At 38.9% G+C, this 21,103-nt stretch overlaps 1 protein-coding gene and 1 pseudogene across 2 annotated transcripts in view; both read right to left on the bottom strand.

Moving 5' to 3' along the window:
• Positions 1-1,133: 1,133 nt before the first annotated feature.
• PURG (purine rich element binding protein G) overlaps positions 1,134-21,103 on the bottom strand; it is a 55,415-nt gene continuing 35,445 nt past the window's right edge. Inside the window, exon 3 of one of the 2 annotated variants that reach the window (XM_064368891.1) lies at positions 1,134-1,746. In XM_064368891.1, coding sequence (XP_064224961.1) covers positions 1,690-1,746 — 57 coding nt within the window. In that variant the 3' untranslated portion in view covers positions 1,134-1,689. Of the gene's footprint in view, positions 1,747-19,770; positions 20,670-21,103 lie in introns of those variants that run through there. The other variant, XM_064368890.1, reaches the window with a different exon arrangement.
• LOC105728425 (acyl-CoA:lysophosphatidylglycerol acyltransferase 1-like) lies at positions 8,738-15,419 on the bottom strand (annotated as a pseudogene).

The raw sequence follows: 21,103 nt of genomic DNA, 5'->3' as shown, positions 1-21,103 counted from the left end.
AGGCATGCACCACCACACCTGGATAATTTTTGTATTTTTTGTGGAGATGGGGTTTTGCCCAGACTGGTTTTGAACTCCTGGGCTCAAGCGATCTGCCCGCCTCAGCCTCCCAAAGTGCTGGGATTTCAGGAGCAGCTACCAATTAAGATATTCAAATGAAATTATTGTAGTTTTGTCTTTTGACACATGATATCTATGAATTTGCCAAAATGGAGAACTATATCACCAAATTTAAAGTATAAAATATGTCCTACTTATATAAAGTATAAAATATGTCCTACTTAATTTAGTCTTTCTCTTTAATTATCATTTTCTGAACTTAAATTATATAGCTGTCTATCAAAATGTGCAAATAAAAAATTCCTACTTTGACACAATCAAAATAAGATATTTAGGTACCTAACTAAATTACATGTTTATCTTCAGTATGCCTTAATCATTACCTCATACAGAATTTATTTGATGTTTGGATATTAAAAAAGCCTTCTTTATAAACTAAGTATTGATTCATGCTACATGGATGAGCTTTAATTCCATTTATATGAAATGTACAGAACAGGCAAATCTATAGAGACAGAAAGTAGATTAGTGGTTGCTTAAGGCTGATAAGTGGGGATCCAGGGGTTGACAGTTAATGGGGATGGGCTTTCTTTTTTGAGGGATGAAAATGTTATAAAATTAGATTGTAGGGATGTTCGTGAACTATCTTCTTTTATTTCCATTTAAACCCCAACAAATTTGCACATGGGAGTACATGCCACTTTAAGTATTGACATAGCAAAATCACATAGTTGTATTCAGTTATTCAGCGGGGAGACATGCTACTGTTTATATCTCATCTTTCACAGAGTTGGAGGGTGGCCAGTGATTTCAAATCCATACACAGAGTGAGATGTTTTCTGTTGTAATTAACAAGTGAGAATGTAAATGACTGATGCTGTGTATCTAGTTTTAGCTCAACCGCAAAACCATCTTTTAAAACCAGGAACTACAACATAAAGAAAGAAATTCTATTTAAATAACAATGCTCCATCTGTAAGAAAATCAAAGCCAATTACTCTAACCCTTTATTTTCTCCTATGCCCTCATTGTTGAGGACCCAGGAAAGTCAGGAAGATAATTTGTCTGTTGGAATCTTTTTTCTCCTGCTACCAGTTGAGCAATGAATGGATAAATGCACATAAAAAGATACATGAAGGAAGATCACATATGTGAAAGAAAATAACATAGTGTCTAGCATATGGTGGATATGTGATAAATAAATGATACAGTAGATCCTTAATAAATAGGAGGGGGTTGTTTCCTGCTAAATAGAGCAGGCTTCAGCTTGGAGCTCTTCACTAATGCATAATTACTACTTCACTGTGTGAGAGATTCAGAATATAATTAGTTATTTTCGGTATTTAGACCTTTGCTTATTGGAGCAGGGGCAAGAGGACAGAATGCAGAAAGGAGATGAGCTATTTGTGTTGTTGTTGTTAGTACCTACACTTTGTGAGTATGGGGCAAAGAACATTTGATCTGTTTGGTGGGCCTTGGAGTTTTTAACCTTTTACTCTCTGGCCTCCTTGGAGAACTGTCAGGAAAGTTTTTAATTTTCACTCTCCTGCTTTGAGACCCATGAATCAACAAGAGGTAGAAGTATGTCCTGAGAGACAAAGACACTTTTCAACTTAGTAGCCTCAGCCTTCAAGCTGATTGGAGAGAGGTGTTGAGTGCCCAGACACCATGCCAAATTGCTTTGACCTGCAAGAGTAATGAGAGACAGAGGGATTAGAGAATTCAGAGAAAACATGAAGCACAGCAAGCCATCTCTGCAATTTCATTAAATATCCCCATAGTGGGCAAGCAAGTAACAAGACGTTCCTCCAGTTAGGAGTGGGGACTCTCCAAATCAGTTTTAGGGGAGTTCTGAGGACAGTTACAAGGTCTATAGCCTTCCAAAATCTGAGAGTAGAAACATTTGTTTTAAAGTTGCATATAAAAAAAATGAGCTGACCTCTTCTGGGCAGGGTGTGTCATTCATTCATTCATTCATTCATTCATTCACTCACTAATATCATTCAGCTCAATAAATAATGAGAGCCTAGTATGTGCCAGACCCTGTCTTAGGTCTTGGAGTTATTCTATTAAATGAAGATATTTAAAATTGATAGTGGTGCTGAAAAGGGGATGTAAAAAGAAAGAGAGGAAATGAGGGAGAAGCTTAGATTGTTACTGGCTCGGGTTAATAGGGATAATGGTCAAAGTAGAAACAAAGAATTATACAAACAAACTAGAGAGCATGGAGAGATTAGTAGGATTGCATCAGAAAAAAAAGAAAACTTCACTGGAAGATGAAAAAGAATAGCTATGGAAAAGGAAAATAGTAAGGGAAAGAGAAGAGCCTGCAAAAGCTGCATTTGCCTGAAACTGATTGTGAAGGTCTTGAAGATGGACAGCTGAGAGCTTTCATGCCAACTTCTTTGAGTATAGAATTAGAAAAAGAAGGCATAGAAGGGAAAAAAAGGATAAACATATTTTGTTTGAGTAAGTGACTCTTTTGGAATTTTCTTTTTGGTCAAGTTTATTTTTTGAATTGATAATACTTGGTTTCAGAAAAAGTAAGTGTGTACACAGTAAAAAAAATGTCTGTTTCCCTATCTAACACAGAGTTCCTCTTTTCCAAGGCATCAGTTGCATTTGTTTCTAGTATGTCTTTCCATGGATAATGTATTAGTCCATTTTGCAGTGCTGTAAAAAAATACCTGAGAGGTACTTTATAGAGAAAAGAGGTTTAATTGGCTTACAGTTCTGCAGGCTGTACAGGAAGCATGAAAGCGTCTGCTTCTGGGGAGTCCTCAGGAAACTTACAATCATGGCAGAAGGTGAAGGGGAAGCAGGCACATCTTACATGGCCAGAGCAGAAGGAAGAGAGAGAGTGTGGGGAGGTGCTACACACTTTTAAGCAATCAGATCTCGTGAAAACTCTATCATGAGAACAGCACCAAAAGGATGCTGCTAAACCATTCATGAAAGACCCACCCCCATGATCCAATCATCTCCCACCAGGACCCACCTCCAACACTGGGGATTACAATTCAACATGACATTTGGGTGATGACACAGATCCAGCTCATATCAGATATTATGCAAATACAAGTACATGCAGTGATATTTTTTTAAATGCAAGTTCTAAAGCAAATACAAGTATATGCAGTAACATTTTTTCTCTTTTTATGTAAATGGTACCATACTAAATATGGAGGGGAAAGTATTGAAATTCTTCTGTAATCAGAATTGCAATTTGGGAGAAAATGCAATGTTTGGTACTGAACATAATCCGATTAAGGACCAAAGTTTGTGTATTTGTCATAGATAAACTCCCTGGGGAAAAAGTTCTGGGTCTCTGAGACATGCGTGTGGATTGTTTTAGCCACTTGGTCTTTTAGTGCCTCTTCCTTGATGTTCTTTGGTGGATAACACATCTTGACTCCTCCAGTCTTTCCATCTACAAACCTCTTCCCCAGATTTTCTTGTTTGCAGAGTTCCAATCCTTCTCCTTGCAAGGTCTTTACCAAACAGCCAGATCATTTACCACTGTCCATCAGTTTGCATAGTCTTAGCTTGGGCCATTTTTCTTTTGCACAAAGTGGATGACCCCAGGTGCACCAACAAAAGCTCTGTCCACTGGGAGGATCTCCCTTCTCTGTTGGTCTTCAGAGTCACCTCTGAGTGGGGTCATAGTGCAGTGGCAGTCCATTTTTCACTTGTACCCACATATTGAGCCGCATCATCCATGAACCAAGCCCTGTCTTTTTCCTTCTCTGTGAACTGTTCATAAGGGCCCTGTTAGGTATCCACAGGTGTGAGCTGAGGGAGAGGTGCTGCTGCAATAGTGGAGAATGACATGGGGGCTGGAGCACCTGCTTGTGCAGTTTATTTTTGCCTTTTGTCCTTTGCATGTGCTGTATCCTGAATGTATAACTTCCATCTTAAAATGAAATACTGCTGAATGCACCTGACTTTATAACTTTGTGGGTCAGACAGATCCAGTTCATGATGGGTAGTTCTGGACACATGGTCACTTCCTGTCCCATAGCTAAGCATTCCATCTCTACAAAAACCTAATAGCATACCGGGAGCTGCTTTTCAGATGGTTTAAAATGACCTGCTCCAGATGTCATGATTTGGCCCCAGAACCCTAGGGATCTGCATTGTGATTCTTATGTTGGAATAAAATCCATATGGCATCTTTGCCTACAGCAGATTTCTCTAATAGCATAGGGTTAGCTGGGTCAAATGTCAAAGTGACAGATCTGTTTGTACTGCAGCCTGGATCTGCTGCAGGACCCTTTACTACTCTGTGCTTTACTCAAAGCAGGAAGCTTCCCTGTTACTTGGTAAAATAGGCCAGAGTGTAGAATATGATACCTCCAGAACTTGAAAATCCCTTCTAGGTGTTGTGGTTCCCTGCTACTGGTGGAAAGTGTGAGATATATTAATGTGTCCCTCAATTTTGTGGGGATATCCCATCATGCCTTAGACCATTAACTCTGAATATCTTTGCTGATTTGGTAGGTTCTTGAAATTTTGCTGTTTTTTCCCTCTGTTGTCTGGAATGTGTGTCTTACTGAAGCTTCCAACACATTTGCCACTTTGTGTTCATCTGGGCATAATGTTCATCAATATAATGTCATCAATCCAATGGGCCATGGTGATATTCTGCAGAATGGCCAGCGAATTCAGTTCCCTCTGGGCCATATTTTGACATAGCCCTGTGTCAAGACAGTAAACATATAGTCTGCCCCAAGTGAATGTAAACTTTCTAATCTGTCTTTCTGAGACAGCAAAGAAGGCATTTGATAGTTCAATGGCCACATACCATGTACCAGAAGCAGTATTAATCTGCTCCAACAAAGATACCACATCTGACACAGCAGGTACAATTTGGGCTACTATTTAGTAGAGTTTGAGGTAGTCCACTACCATGTTCCAAGATCCAATTTTTTGCAGGAGCTAGATTGAAGAACTAAGTGGATGTTTAACGTGAACCACTAATCCCGGCATCATTCAGGTCTCTAAGAATAGAATTAATCTCTGCCAGTCCTCCCTGGATATGATATTGTTTTTTAACTTACTATCATTCTAAGTTGATAGTGGGAGACTTCTAGTTCCCATTTTGTTAAATTTTACCCCAAACCAAGTAAAAAATGTATTCTGCCAACTATTAAGTATGTCTAGTCCAATAATACATGTATACATACACACACTCACATGTTTGCAAGATACAAAAGTAAAATCAACTGTATATAAAATATACAAATATTAATTATATTTTTATAGGATAGGAATGAACAATAAGAAAAATTATAAAAACATGAGTGATAGTAAAATCAAAATTGTGAATATTTAGGAATGTATCTGGAAAAAGATGTGTTCATTTAAAACTACAGTTCATGAGATAAAAAGAAGAGCCAAATAAATGGAGAGGTAGATAACATTCATGTGTCAAAAACTCAATATTGTTAAAATCTCAATTTTCCCCACACGGATATATAGATTGAATGCAATCTCTTCAAAAATTCCATCAGGCTTTATTTTAGACATTGGAAAACCGACTCAGATTCATTTGGAAATGTGAAGGACCTAGAATAGCCAAAATGACATTATAAAGAATAAGAAAGTTGAGAGACTAATGCTTCCTGATTTCAAGACATTTTAATCAGGACAGTGGAGTGTTGGTACTTAGATATATAAATATATCAATGGAATAGAATAGAAAGTCCAGAAATAGAGCTATGCATAGATGGACAACTGATTTTCAACAAAGAGCAAGGGTAAATCAATGGAAATGAGTAGTCTTTCCAACAGATTGTATTAGAATTATTTGATATTCTTTTGTAATAAAACGAACTTTGACCTTTATCCTAAACCACATACTAAAACTGTGTACACGTGTCATAGACCTAAAATAACATATACAATTATAAAACTTATGAAAGAAAACGTTGGAGAAAATCTTTGTGACCTGGGGTTAGGCATAGAGATTGTAGCTATGCAATCAAAAGCGCAGTTCACAAAAGAAACAATTGATAAGGCGAACGTTACCAAAATTAAATCAAATGCAAATGTTCTTTGAAAGCCATTGCTTAAAAAAAAAAGGCAAGCCATAGACTGGAAGAAAATGTTTGCAAATCCTAAATGGAACTTGTTTAAAGAACTCTCTCTGTTTTTTTTTTTTTTTTTTTTGAGACGGAGTTTCGCTCTTGTTGCCGGGGGAATTGAGTGCAATGGCACGATCTCGGCTCAACGCAACCTCCGCCTCCCAGGTTCAAGCGATTCTCCTGCCTCAGCTTCCTGAGTAGCTGGAATTACAGGCACGCGCCACCACGCCCAGGTAATTTTTTGTATTTTTAGTAGAGACGGGGTTTCTCCATCTTAGTCAGGCTGGTCTCGAACTCCCAACCTCAGGTGATCCCCCGACCTCGGCCTCCCAAAGTGCTAGGATTACAGGTGTGAGCTACCGTGCCTGGCCAAGAACTCTTAAAATGCAAACAAGGCGATCAACAAATGCGCAAACCAAACATGGGCAAAGATTTGACACTTGGCCAAAGATGTATGGATAGTAAATAAGCGTGTGAAAAGATTCACAGCATCCCTAGTCATTAGGGAAATGCCCATGAAAACCCCACAAGAGATGCCCCAACATCCTACTTGAATGGCGAAATTTAAAAAGCCAACCATACCAATTATCAGTGGGGTTGTTGAAGGATTGCTGGTGGGAATGTAAAGTGGAATAAGCACTTTGGAAAATAGTTTGACAGCTTCTTTAAAAGTTAAACATATACTTACCATGTGAACCAGTCATTCCATTCCTAGGTGTTTACCAAAGAGAAGTGAAAGCAAACGTATGTAACAACACTTGAATACAACTTTTTATAGTTGCTTTATTTTTAATAGCCAAAGACTGAATTAGGCCAAATGTTCATCAATAAATGAATAAATGAACACATTCAGCATCCATATAAATTCAGCATATCCATATCCATGGGATAATATAAATAAATGAACTATTGATACACACAACAATATGGCTGAATCTCAAAATAAACATGCTGAGTAAAAGAAGCCACATTAAAAAAGAGTACATACTGTATGAGTCAATTTAAAACTATAGAAAATGCGAACTTATCTATGTTGATGGAAAGTAGGTCAATGGTTGCCTGGTGATAGGATCAGAATGGGTGTCAGAGGGAAGGAAATTTTTTTAGGTAATGGATATGTTTATTATTATTTCGAATTCTCCTAGATCCTGAGGATATGTTTATTCTTTTGATTGTAGTGAAGGTTTCATGGTTGTATACATAATCAACACCCAATTGTTCATCTGAAATATGCACAGTGGCTTGTATGTCATTTATGCCACAATAAAACAATTAAAATATACATCTTTTATGACCAAGACACTTCATTTCAGATATGTGTAAAATATGTTTAATATAGCCTTGGTCGACATTGTAAAACTCTGTGAACAATGCAATGCTCATTATTAGGGGATTAGTTAAAGAAATTGTGATGCCTTCACACTATGGAATTGTAAAATTACTAAAAAGAATTTTATTCATGTCTACATACAGAAAGATACTCAAGATATTTTAAATATAAGAAATAGACCAGGTGTGGTGAGTTATGCCTATAATCCCAGTACTTTGGCAGGCCAAAGTGGGTGGATTGCTTGAGTCCAGGAGTTCAAGACTAGGCTGGGCAATATGGTGAAACCCTGTTTCTACAAAAGAAAAAAAATATTAGCTGGGCATGGTGGCACATGCCTGTAGTTACAGCTACTCAGGAGGCTGAGGTAAAAGGATTGCTTAAGCCCCAGAGGTCAAGGTTGCGGTGATCTGTGGTCATGCCATTGCAATTCAATCAGAGTGAAAGACTGAGACTTTGTCTCTAAATAAATAAATAAATAGCTTGCTGCTGGAGATATACAATGGTACAGCCAGTGTAGACAACAGTTTAACAGTTGTTTAAAAAATTAAACATAGAGTTACCATATGACCCAGAAATTATACTCCTAGGTATCATATATACCCAAGAGAACTGAAAATATATGTAAAAACTTGTGTATGAATGCTCATAGTGGTATTATTCATAATAGACAAAAAGTGGAAACAACCCAAATGCTCATCTGATAAATGGATAAACAGAAAGTGCTATATCCATATGATAGAATATTATTCATTAAAAGGAATGAATTACTGGTATATCCTACAGCATGGGTTAATCTGAAAGAAGCCAGACACAGAAAGCCACATATTGTATGATTCTGTTGATATGTAATGTCCAGAATAGGGAACCCACAGAGACGGTAGATTAGTGGCTGACAAAGTCTGAGAGATAGGAAGAATTGGGACTTAATGCTAATAGATACAGCATTTCTTTTTGCAAGGATGAAAATATTCTAGATGATGTGGTGATGGTTACACAACACAATGAATCTAATAAAACAACCAAATGCACACTTTCAAATAGTGAATTTTATGTTGTATGAAGTATGTAACAATTTTTTTATTACTAATCCTTATTTTAGTAGAGTTTTGAACTATCCCAAAGGGGGATAAATATTAATCCATCCATTGAATTTCTTTTGCTTTTTTAAAAAATATATTCTGATTGGCATGTGTAAAATAATGCACACTTATGAAAGAAAGTCTGAACTCTTGTGGTGACCTTGACGAATCCCAGTCAATCCCTAAAACAGGCAATGGTAAAAATACTGAATGACGTTGTACCACATACAGCCTGACAAAAATGCCAAAGACTGTATGAGGAATATCCGCATGTTGCTGAGGGTTATCTCCCTGGAAACAGCTTCCTTAAGGCCCTTGGAAGGTGGAAAAGCTCCTGTTTCATAAAAATGTGATGAGGTCCTCTTTTTCCATAAACCGTGAATCGAGCCAATTGGTAAGGCCATCAGTCTCCGGGTGTACATATTTAATTGGAAAGAGCCTGTAATGTACATGTATGACTGTTGATTTCCTGTATCCAAGGATCCAGGTTTGAATATCTATGGGTTCAGCTTTGGGATAAGCTATCGTTGTATCTATTATCCACTGGATAATTTTGATTTGCTGTCTAATTCTTTTTTTTTTTTTTTTTTTTTTTTTTTTTTTTTTTAGAGAGAGAGAGAGAATAGGAAGGAGGAAAAAGGAAGAGAAAGAGAGAGACAGAATGGGGAGGAGGAAGAAGGAAAAGAAAGAGGGAGAGAGAATGGGAGTATTGCTTTCTTGCTCAGGCTAGAATGCAATTTAGTAATGGGTATTGAAAACCTCTTTTATACTGATAATTATACTTAATGATGTAGTCAGGAAGGAATAAGGGAAGAAGATAACAAACAAACAGCCAACCAATATTTAATTTAAACCTATGAAATGCTATGCGATTACTGAGGAGTGATTTACTTCCAATTATATAGTCACCTTTGGAATAGGTGTGAGGTGGTAATGTATGTTTTGTGTATTTGAAGTGGAGAGTTCTATAAATGTTTATTAAGTTTACTTGTTCCGGGTCTGAGTTCAAGTTCTGAATATCCTTGTTAATTTTCTATCTCGTTGATCTATAGAATCGTTAGCTCTTCTTGTTGCATTGATCCTTTTGCCATTATGTAATGTCATTCCTCGCCTCTTTTGATCTTTGTTGCTTTAAAGTCTACTTTATCAGAGGCGAGAATTGCATCTCCTGCTTTTTGTTTATTAGTTTATTTTTACTCTCTGTTTGATTGGTAAATCTTCCTCCTTCTCTCTGAGTCTTTGTGTATTGTTGCATGTAAGATGGGCCCGGATGCAGCATACCGATGGGTTTTGGCTTTTTATCCAATTAAAATATATATAAGTTTAATACCGGCGTTTGATGCTAGCTGGCTGTTTTGCCCATTAGTTGATGTAAATTTTTTATTGTGTTAAAGTTCTTTGCTTTTTGATGTATTTTTGGAAAGGCTGATATTGGTTGTTCCTTTATATGTATAGTGCTTCTTTCAGAAGCTCTTGTAAAGCAGGCCTGGTGGTGGTGAACTCTCTAAGTACTTGTTTGTTCGCAAAAGATTTAATTTTTCCTTCGCTCATAAAGCTTAGTTTGGCTGGATAGGAAATTCTGGGTTGAAAGTTCTTTTCTTTAAGGATGTTAAATATTGGTCCCCACTCTTTTCTGGCTTGTAGGGTTTCTGCTGAGAGATCTGCTGTAAGTCTGATAGGTTTCCCTTTATGGGTAACCTGACCTTTCTCTCTGGCTGCCCTTAGTATTTTCTCCTTCATTTCAACCCTAATAAATCTGGCGATTATGTGCCTTGGGGTTGGTCTTCTTGAAGAATATCTTTGTGGTGTTCTCTGTATTACCTGGAGTTGAATATTACCCTGCCTTGCCAGGTTGGGAAAATTTTCCTGAATGATATCCTGAAGAGTATTTTCCAACTTGGATTCATTCTCTTCATCACATTCAGGTACACCTATCAAACGTAAATTAGGTCTTTTCACATAGTCCCAAATTTCCTGGAGACTTTGCTCATTCCTTTTCATCCTTTTTTCTGCATTCTTGTCTTCTCGTTTCATTTCACTGAGCTGGTCCTCGACTTCTGATATCCTTCCTTCTGCTTGATCAATTCGACTGTTTAAACTTGTGCATGCTTCGCGAAGTTCTCGTGTTGTGTTTTTCAGCTCCATCAATTCACTTATATTCCTTTCTAAATTGTCCATTCTCGTTAACATTTCGTCAAACCTTTTTTCAAGGTTCTTAGTTTCTTTGCATTGGGTTAGAACAAGTTCTTTTAATTCACAGAAGTTTCTTATCACCCACGTTTTGAAACCTGCTTCTGTTATTGGAACACAGGTGTAATCTATTAAGCCTTGTTCCGTTACTGATGAGGAATTGCAATCCCCTGTAGAGGGAGAGGCATTCTGATTTTGAGTATTCTCTACCTTCTTACGCTGGTTTCTTCCCTTCATTATATATTTGTCCATCTGTCGTCTTTATAATTACCGACTTTCTAACTGGGTCTCTGACGTCCAACTTGTTGATTCCCTGCGCCGAAATCTGAGCAATCCACTGAGCCGGCCAAAACAGCGGTGTTAAGATTGATGGTACTTTTCTGCCCGGGAATCTCCGGACTCTGCACCAAGAACTGGCGTGCTAAGGCACCAGTAAAACCGCCACGCCGGCCACAAGAGTCGCCCTGGCGACCCGTGGATCTCCTTCACTGGGAATCTCCTGGTCCATGAGCAACTAATTTTCGTCTGAAAGTGTGGCGTCCTCTCGTTCCCTGCGCTTTCACTGGGAGGTACGTGCCCGAGCTGCTAATCATCAGCCATCTTGGATCTCTCCTGCTGTCTAATTCTTTAGCGTCTCCTCCTGCTGGACTTCCATTTTCCTGTTGTGCTACAAGCACATTTGAAACCATTTTTATTGCCTCAGACCTAGGCAGAGTGACCTGTGTAAGAAATGGCAAGTTATTTTTCTTGGCAAATGCCGGACTTGTTTCTCGCTCTTCCTGAGGAAGCCCCCTTCTGGAAACAAAACAATCCATTTTCGATCTCTGCTCCTGTAATTATTTTCTAAGAGCTTCTTGAGAAGCAGCAGCTGTTGGTCAGGATAAGATCTTCCTTGTCTTATAAAGACATCTCCCTGAGCGACAACCAGCCCTTTGTCCTGGAGGCACATCATCAGTGTGCACACATCTGTTGCCTGATGATTCACCAACATCACTGCTTCATCTTTTGAAATTGCTTTCTTCTCCCCATTCTGTCGCTTTTTTTGGAGGGGGGAGGAGGAGTCTAGCTCTGTCACCCAGTCTGGAGTGTAGTGGTGCAATCTCGGCTCACTGCAACCTCCACCTCCTGGGTTCAAGCGATTCTCCTGCCTCAGCCTCCCAAGCAGCCAGGATTACAGGGGCACACCACTACGCCTGGTTAATTTTTTTTTTTTGAGACAGAATTTTGCTATTTTTGCCCAGGCTGGGGTGCAATGGCACGATCTTGGCTCACTGCAACCTCTGGCTGCCAGGTTCAAGCGATTCTCTTGCCTCATCCTCCCAAGTAGCTGGGATTACTAGTGCCCGTCACCACGCCCAGCTAATCAATTTTTTAAAGTATTATTTTTAAAAAGTTGTGAGGAGCAAAAGTTGTAATATTAAGGAAAACAATTTGGATGTAGTATAATTGGGTATAGTAAAACATCATTTTATTTATAAATTAAGGCCATGTGTGGTGGCTCATGCCTGTAATCACTTTGGGAGGCCAAGGTGAGTGGATCACTTGAGGCCATGAGTTCAAAACAAGCCTAGCCAACATGGCAAACCCCATCTCTAATTTAAAAAAATACAAAAATTAGCTGGGTGTGATGACACATGCCTATAATCCCAGCTACTTGGGAGGCTGAGGCAGGAAAATCACTTGAACCTGGGAGGTGGAGATTGCAGTGAGCCAAAATTGCACCACTGCACTCCAGCCTGGGTGACAGAGCAAGACTCTGTCTCAAAATGTGTGTGTTTGTAGATATATATATATATATATATATATATCTACACACACACACACATATATATTCCAAACTAACTGATATGCATACATATATATACTTAGACATATAAAAAGATTTTTTAAATTATATTCACGTGTTAATGTATTTGTATAAATTAATTTGGAGGACTATTCATTGAACTGTCAACAATGAAGAGTCGAGTTTTGCTATTAAATGTCATATCAAGATACTTTAGTATTACTTTAAGTTTATTACTTATGATCAATTCAGACTCTAATTAGGGTGATTCTTTTCCCCCGATTTTGAGTATAGGAATAAAAATTATCTCCCTCTCAAACTAAGCAAAATAAGCATGGCCATTTCATTAATGGCTGAGATTTGCTTTGTGATCCCAAATGCCTCCATGCAATGGCATGGCAGCCCTGGGAATGTGCCTCTCTGATCTTCTTCAGGGAGGGTAAGTAACTAAAGGCACAAACTGCAGTATTCTGACCTCCATTCCTGTGCAGGCCAGGACTCTGCTTCTTCTGCAGTGTTCCCATTGACTGCTCATGGCAGCATACTAAGGCAGGCCCATTTCTGAAGACATAAGACTCCTCTAAAAAGCACCTTTGGCTTGAGCATTCCCTTTGGCCTTGCTGAATCATTTTTATTGCAATGCTGCAAGCTAAGCTCTTTGTTCACTCCTTCATAGGGTGGGATCATCATGGAGTCTGATGTCTCACCCAGCCTCCTCCAGCCCCCCATTTTCCCTCACCAGCATTTGACCCGGTACATCTCTTACATGCCTAATCCTATCTTGGCTTTTGCTTCTCAGATGTCCTGTGCTGGCAAAAGTAGTACCAAGAAGGATCCAAGAAAACAGATGGTAAGATTATGATTTTGAATTGACCTACTAACCTTCCAGTGGGCAAAGAGGATATTGACTTGGTTGATAGGTGGGGTGTGGATAGTCCCTAGCCTAAGGTGGTGAGTGAAAGGTGAAAGGTTTCATTGATGTTGATCTGGGAAGATTTCCTGGTGGGTGGAGCGGGGGAAGATGTTGCAGGTGTGATGATTGAAGCATTTGAAAGTTATGGAGAGAAAAATGTCCTCAAAGACAGCAAAATTGTTGGCTGTTTACTGCTAAGTTGTGTGGCTGCTAGCTAAGGGATAATGAGAGCAGTTAAGCAAGCAGTAAATGGCTAAGTGTGGGAGGCAAGAGCCTCTTTCGGCATCTTACAAGGAGGCCCTTACCTCCCGCAGTGTGGGAGAGGAGGCACGGTTGAACAGGTGAGGATGAAATAGTCAGAATTGCAGAGACTCCTAGATGTTTGAATAGTCAGTGACGAATGGGTTGGCAGTGGTGGGGATGGGGGTGGGGCATTCGGGGAATACCTGGGACCCTGGGAAAACTTGGGACCCTAAAAACTGGGATGAGGGTATGTAGATGGAGGCTCTTGAATATATTATCTGGGCAGACTGCCACCTTTTTTCCCAATTCTTTGGGCTTGCAAAAGTGCCCCATCCTTTCTGGTAAGAGGTAGTGCTTCTGTTGTGTAAGAAGATGCTGCAGAGGCCCCTGCTTCACAAGGCAACACATGTTCCCCCGGTAGGTGCCCTCATCTCCCCTGCCTGATAACTAAGGTTCAGTCCCAGCATAATGTGGGTGGGTGCATGCTGGGGACGATTACGTAGAAAGGAGACTATACACCAGATGAGCCGTGCACCTGGTCATCTACTTTGCATGGAAGAAGTGGCCTGGGTAAGCATATTCACAGTTTCTGGGGAGTGACTGATGGCCTAGCTATCTGGCCAGGAGCCTGGAAAGAAAAGGACTGGAAGATTGGGTCTAAGAGGCCTGGAGTAGAGGCTTGTAGGTGCACATATGGGAGCAGGCACAGACTGTGAAGTTTTTCTTTTTTCTTTGAGATGGAGTCTTGCTCTGTCACCCAGGCTTAGAGTGCAGATGTGCAATCTTGATTCCCTGCAACCCCCGCCTCCTGGATTCAAGTGATTCTCCGGCCTCAGCCTCCCAAGTAGCTGGGATTACAGATGTGCTCTACCATACCTGGCTAAGTTTTTGTCCTTGTATTTTTAGTAGAGTCAGGGTTTTACCATGTTGCCCAGGCTGGTCTGGAACTCCTGGCATCAGTGATCCACCCGCCTTGGCCTCCCAAAGTGCTGGGATTACAGGCATGAACCACCGTACCCAGCCCAGACTGTGAAGAGTTTTGTATCACATGTTAACATCCATCAGAAGCCATCCATCATGAGAGAGGCACTGAACAACCAAGTTGACAGTGACTCGGACAGTTGACCTGGATCAGACTGCCATTGGCCACCTCAGAATTGGCAGAATGGGCACATCGACAGAGTGGCCGTGGCAGCAGAGACAGAGGCATCCAACTAGGGGACCGCTTCACAGCAAAGGAAGTGGATGGTGTAAGTAGGACTTGAATACCACACCATCCAAAAGCCAGCAGCACAGAATGCAGAAATAGACCATGAGTCAGTTATGTTCCCTGTAGAAGGAAATCTGAGAGATGCATTTTCATGGCCACCACAGACTCCTATTGGCACTGAACAGCTCTAAGTCTCCGCCTAACTGGCCCACAGATCCAGCTGTGATGCTCTGAAATCTATCGTCATGTTAGCCCTGCGGGTGGTCTCCCCCTAGGCTGCTCCTAGCCAATAAATGAGTGTGACAGGGATACTAAGGAGGCTGAACCTGCAAAATGCTGGCCTCTTCTGAAGAGTGACTTTGGCTCAAGGACTCCGCTAGGCCTGGCTGAATCTTGCTTATAATTTCACTGCAGTCTTAGGAGTAACTTCCTTTCTACCTCCCTCCCCTCTCCTCTCTTCTCCTTCACAGGGGGCGGACTTGCATCTGAGTCTGATGTCTCCTCCACCAGCTCCTTCTCCATTTTCCCTCACTGGCATTTCCTCTAATAAATCTCTTGCACATCTAATTCCATCTTGGCATCTGCTTCTTGGAGGACCCAGACTAACACAGATGGCATGTATATGTGCTGGTGGGTGTCTAAGGCAGAAAGGCAACTATGTCAATCTTGCATGCTAAGTGTAGTCAACTGGGAGCAGCTGCCAGGAGAGTGCCGAGTTGAGAAAGACTCTAGATCTGTATCTGGCCATTTGAAATAAATACTATGGCCTGGCTGGGCGCGGTGGCTCACACCTGTAATCCCAGTACTTTTGACCAGACTGACCAACATGGGGAAACCCCGTCTCTACTAAAAATACGAAAAATTAGCCGGGTGTGGTGGCACATGCCTGTTAATCCCAGCTACTCGGGAGGCTGAGGCAGGAGAATCGCTTGAACCTGGGAGGCAGAGGTTGTGGTGAGCCGAGATCATACCATTGCGCTCCAGCCTTGACAACAAGAGCTAAACTCCGTCTCAAAAATAAATAAATAAAAAATAAATACTATGGCCTACTTTTTTTTTTTTTGAGACAGGGTCTTGCTCTGTCACCCAGGTTGGAGTGCAATAGCATGATCACAGCTCACTGTAGCCTCGACCTCCTGGGCTCAAGCAATCCTCCAGCCTCAGCCTCCTGAGTAGCTGGGACTACAGGCACTAATTTTTGAATTTTTGGTAGAGATGGGTTTTCACCATGTTACCTAGGCTGGTCTTGAACTCCTGGGCTCACCTGCCTTGACCTCCGAAAATGCTGGGATTACAGGTGTGAGCTGCTCTCAGCTGCTATGGTTTGTTAATAGGCAAGATCTACCAGGAGGGTTAAGGGAGGCATCTTGCTCTTTCATTAGTCGCTTCTGCTTAATTTGGATGTTCCCTAAATCTCTATCAAGAAGGGTCATGGTCAGAGAGCTATTGTATGTAAAACTTTTGTTAATGAAGAATGATATTTATAATGAGAATGAATGATTAATAATACTTAGTGATTAATAATAATGATTATAAAAAAATAATAGGCCGGGCATGGTGGCTTGTGCCTGTAATCCTAGCATTTTGGGAGGCCAAGGCAGGAGGACTGCTTGAGGGCAGGAGTTTGAGGCTGCAGTGAACCACGGTCACGCCACTGCACTCCAGCTTGGGCGACAGAGTGAGACCCTATTTCTCAAAAACAAACAAACAAGCAAAATAAAAATAATGATTATATAATAATGTAATGATATGATTATGTAGTAAGATTAATGATAATGCTTAATGATGAATGATATATATGAAATGATATTCTATCATTGAAAATCCTAAAGTGATACTAAATGCAAGATAGCATGTGGCTTAATCAATAAGCAATAATTTTCACACTGAAAGATGGCGGGTCACAAGGAATCTAGAAAAAAAGATTTAAAGCATAAGGATTTGTTAGCGGTTTCCATCTCTGACTTGCGGTGACTGTGCTCTGAGCTGATATGCTGCTGTGGTTATTCTTGTTTTCTTGGAAGGTCTGTATCAGGAAACCCGTCATAACCTATTTATGAATATTAGTCATTTTCCTTTATCTGATTTTATACTTGCCAATCAATGTTCTGACATTAATCAGGTTCTAGAAGTAGATTTTCCAGCTGGGTGCAGTGGTTCATGCCTGTAATTCCAACACTTTGGAAGGACTGCTCAAGCCCAGGACTTTAAGACCAGCCTGGGAAACATAGGGAGATGCTCTCTCTACAAAAAATAAAAAGTTAGCCAGGTGTAATGGCCCGTGCCTGTGGTCCTAATTACTTGGGAGGTTGAGGTGGGAGGATTACTTGAGCCTATGAGCTGTGATCCTGCCACTGCACTGCCACCTCAGTGACAGAGTCAGACTCTGTATCAAAGAAAAAAAAGCAGATTTTCCTACTGGAAAGAGAATGTGCTGACCAGTTGATATAGGTATTCTAGTACGTCTAGCAGTTGATTTCTTTCCTTTAAAAAAAGTCCTTTATAAACTATAAAATAATACATGCTTATCATGAAATAATATTCAAAAACTATAAAAGCAAACTTCAAAGTTCACTTCTTATGCACAGCTTCTTTCCAAACCACTCCCTAGGTGTAACACTTTATTTTTTATTGTAAATTAATTGGTTTCTCCATTGACTATCTGTTATTCAAGATGTTTTCTTTGTGACCTTGTTTAAAAGGAATCTCTTGTGAATTCACTCAGAATGAACTAACAAAACTGAGTTTCCTTTTTTCTTTTTCTTTTTTACTTCTTCTTTCATCAAAGTCTTCTTAGCTACAAAAAAACTGAACTTCTAAATACACAAAACTGAGGGCCAGCCTTTTCATTCAGTCCTTTTGATCTTCACATGCCAGTCTTTTGTTAAGTCTTTTCTGATGGGAAACTTGCTTTGTGAAAGTGTAAGAAGGGAACAATTTGGAAGAATATGTGTAGCTCTGAGTTCACTGCATTTCATGATTTATTCGGTCCTATGAACTACCACTCTCTTATGTTGTGTGTATTGTATTACTTCTCAGTTATTTTCCAAGAGGCTTTTCACCACCTTTGAATCTCTGCCAGGGATAAAGGATAAAGTAGGAGGTAAGAAAAATAACTTTAGTCCTAGTGCAAATCAGTATTCACCTACTTCAACAGTTTTTTAAAAAGATTGCATGAAGACAAATCTGAAGTGATGTAGATTGCAGATTGGCTTTTTATTATTATTGGCCATTTGCAAACTTAAAGCAATTCCTGATGAGAAAAATTACTTCCCTAATTTGAGTACTGTTATGCTTTGAGTATACGTGGAATTTATTATAGAAGATTTTCCTTACTGGAAAGAAAACATTTGGGTCTGTTTTTCAAAATGCTTTCCTATAAGGATTTAGGGAGGATACCTTGAGCATAAGATCTCTAAGGGAAAATTACTGTTTTAGGAACAGAAAAGACAACTGACAAAAATAATGCTAATAAAGCTATAAAAACGGATATATTGTGTAATTTAAAAAATGTTTTCATTTAGAGAGGGACCATCTTACAGAGGAGCCAAACTTACAAGGTTCATTCATGTTATTTAAGATTGATAAGTTTTTTTTAAAAAAATTCACTACTACCAACAAAAGCTGATAAGCATTTTTCAGGATAATCTTTTTGATGGGACAAACAATGATGAAAATTAATATAGAAATCTGATTTACTGTGGGTATAAATTAGAGATCTTTTCATGTAGATTAAACAGATTTTTCTTCCAGAAGAAAATGTGAAATTAATTTATAGCACATTTATTATTTACCAGTTTTCATAAAATGGAATGCTTTTAAGGTGGTTAGAAAAATATATTGTTGAAATATCTTTGGTGAGAGGCTGTGATTTAGTAAATATTGCATTTATTTAAGATAGTCACAGAAGCGAGCTTAGGGTTCAAATTGGCGCTATTCGTTAAACTTCATTTTTTGATGTTAGAAGTTAGACACAAATTAATAGCTATTTGAGGCAAAAATTACTGTGCCTGAAGTTCTTTTTATAATGAAGAACCATAGTAGTATGGGAATATCATTTCAGTCATGAGACCTGCTAGATTATTAGACTGATAGGTTTGATCATCTTCTATTTAAGGTCAATGGTTGTTGCTCAAGGAGCTTTAATCCATTTGTTTCAATTGTTTCTTTTCAAATTTTAACATTACCCAAGAGTTAGGCAAAGTACCAAGGTTGGAATGCAAATTTACATAGTGCCTTTATATTGAATTTATCTTTGGCTTCAGAGAAACAGCCCTCTGCCCTCATGAAGATATTAGCGGGTTCACTTGGCCTTCTGTTGTGATTTAATATAGATGCAGAAGCTAAAAATCCAATAAAACCATTGCCATGAGTTTATCTATTATGACATTCTGGCATATGATGTCAGTTTGTCTTGGAAAATTCCAATTTAATTTTTTTGACCTTATTTTCATATATGAGGAGGGGAACTTTTAATATCAGCTTATAGGAATGGCCTTTTCAATGTCATTTGAGTTGCAATAAAGGTTTTGAAGGCATACTTGTTTGAAGGCATACTTGTTTTCATGCAAATGTTATCTCCTGGCTCCACCAGATGATAAAACCTTATTAATAAATTACAAAATAGATAAAGCCACTATAATAGACTGTATTGGCACATTTTTGATCTTCTCAACTTACTTTCCAGTTCTGATAGGTCTTTTTTCTATAGATCCTACCTAAAGATGATTTTGTAAGCCAGACAAACTGCATTTAAATTCTTAAGATACCACAAATTTTGGGGCACAAATGATATAATGAAATAAACACAAAATCAACTTTTGGGGCCCAATAGAGCTGAGATGCTTTCCGTAAAATAATTAAGAATCCAAAGTAATCACACATATAAACAAGTTTATTAGATTGTCAGTGATACTTTGAGACAAATTCAAGTTATTTTATTTTACTTCATATAAACAGAGGAAGGGAGGAAAGTTTTAAACTTCAAGCTTTGTTCAGCATGTGTGCAGTTAGCATCCACAAAAGCACCATTGGGTATGGGAGAATTAGCACCACAGAATTTTAGGACCTAACTGTTAACATGCATCACTGAAAAACTTGGAACATAAAAACTGAGTAGTACGTGGTATGGTCTATTATAAACAATACAAGGCAATTTATGATTTGTTTTCATACAGTACAATACAATCACAATAAATGAGAACCTTTTAAGAACAATACGGGACAAAAACCACCTTGTACCCTGTTAACACTAAAGCAGTTACAGATTTAAAAAAATGTTTCTGGTAAGAGGCAGTGGGTTGAAATTATCCCTCCCCTCCTCAATTTTTAAATTCAGAGTTATATAGTTACATGATCTCTTAAGAAAGTATTTTCAAATCTATACGTCTCTCTACCTCAAGGCTGACAAATGGTGGTTTGAAAGCAGAAAGGCTTGATGAATTAAAAAAACAAAACCTAAATACCGGATAGAGTCGAAAAGTACTTCAATGTGGTGGAAATTACTCCACATAAGATCAGTTTGGAAATGATGCCAGTGGTGTTGATACTTGTCTTCCTTTCCGTGGAGGAATGTCAAGTACAGAGGCCTTGCATTCATGATGAACTTCAGTTCATTTCTTTCACCGAATGCCTTTATTCTGAGGTGTAACATAAGAGATTTATTCCTTATTCCTCAACTGTTTTTGTAGTATCATGGGGCTGTTCCTTATGCTTGATTTGACAACAGTGAAAAATGTTGATATTCTCTCTGGATTTGGGATAATTTGTGAGCTAAAGAAAAAATATTAATTTTAATTTAGCAAACATGAAGTTTTCAAGGGTGTTCCACTATTTTCACAGTACAAACCCATAATTAATCTCAATGAAAACCTTTCTGTTAGAAAGCATGTAACAAACCCTAAATTTTTAGTTGTGTCTAGGCCAATTTTGGCATATTTGAAGCTACTGTATAAGAAATGTGTAATAAGGATTGATAGATACAGGTATATTCAGATCTCAATGCATTGATGCCAAGGAAAATATAGTTTTACTCACCAAGAGGAGAATATACCTTGAAGCATCTATGCAGACACATGAATCAATCATGTATCCGCCCAACTTCTAATTCTGGAATAGTGATAACAGGGTCGTTTAGGAAAAAGTACTCAATTACAGTACGGCAGCAATTTTATGTTGTATATATTTAACAGCAAAACATTTTTGAA

The sequence above is a fragment of the Aotus nancymaae genome, unplaced genomic scaffold (genome assembly GCF_030222135.1).
Source record: "Aotus nancymaae isolate 86718 unplaced genomic scaffold, 86718_ANA_hifiasm-v0.15.2.pri h1tg000079l, whole genome shotgun sequence".
Lineage (NCBI taxonomy): Eukaryota > Metazoa > Chordata > Mammalia > Primates > Aotidae > Aotus > Aotus nancymaae.
The sequence above is the reverse complement of the archived record's forward strand: the minus strand, read 5'-3'. Positions and strand labels throughout refer to the sequence as shown.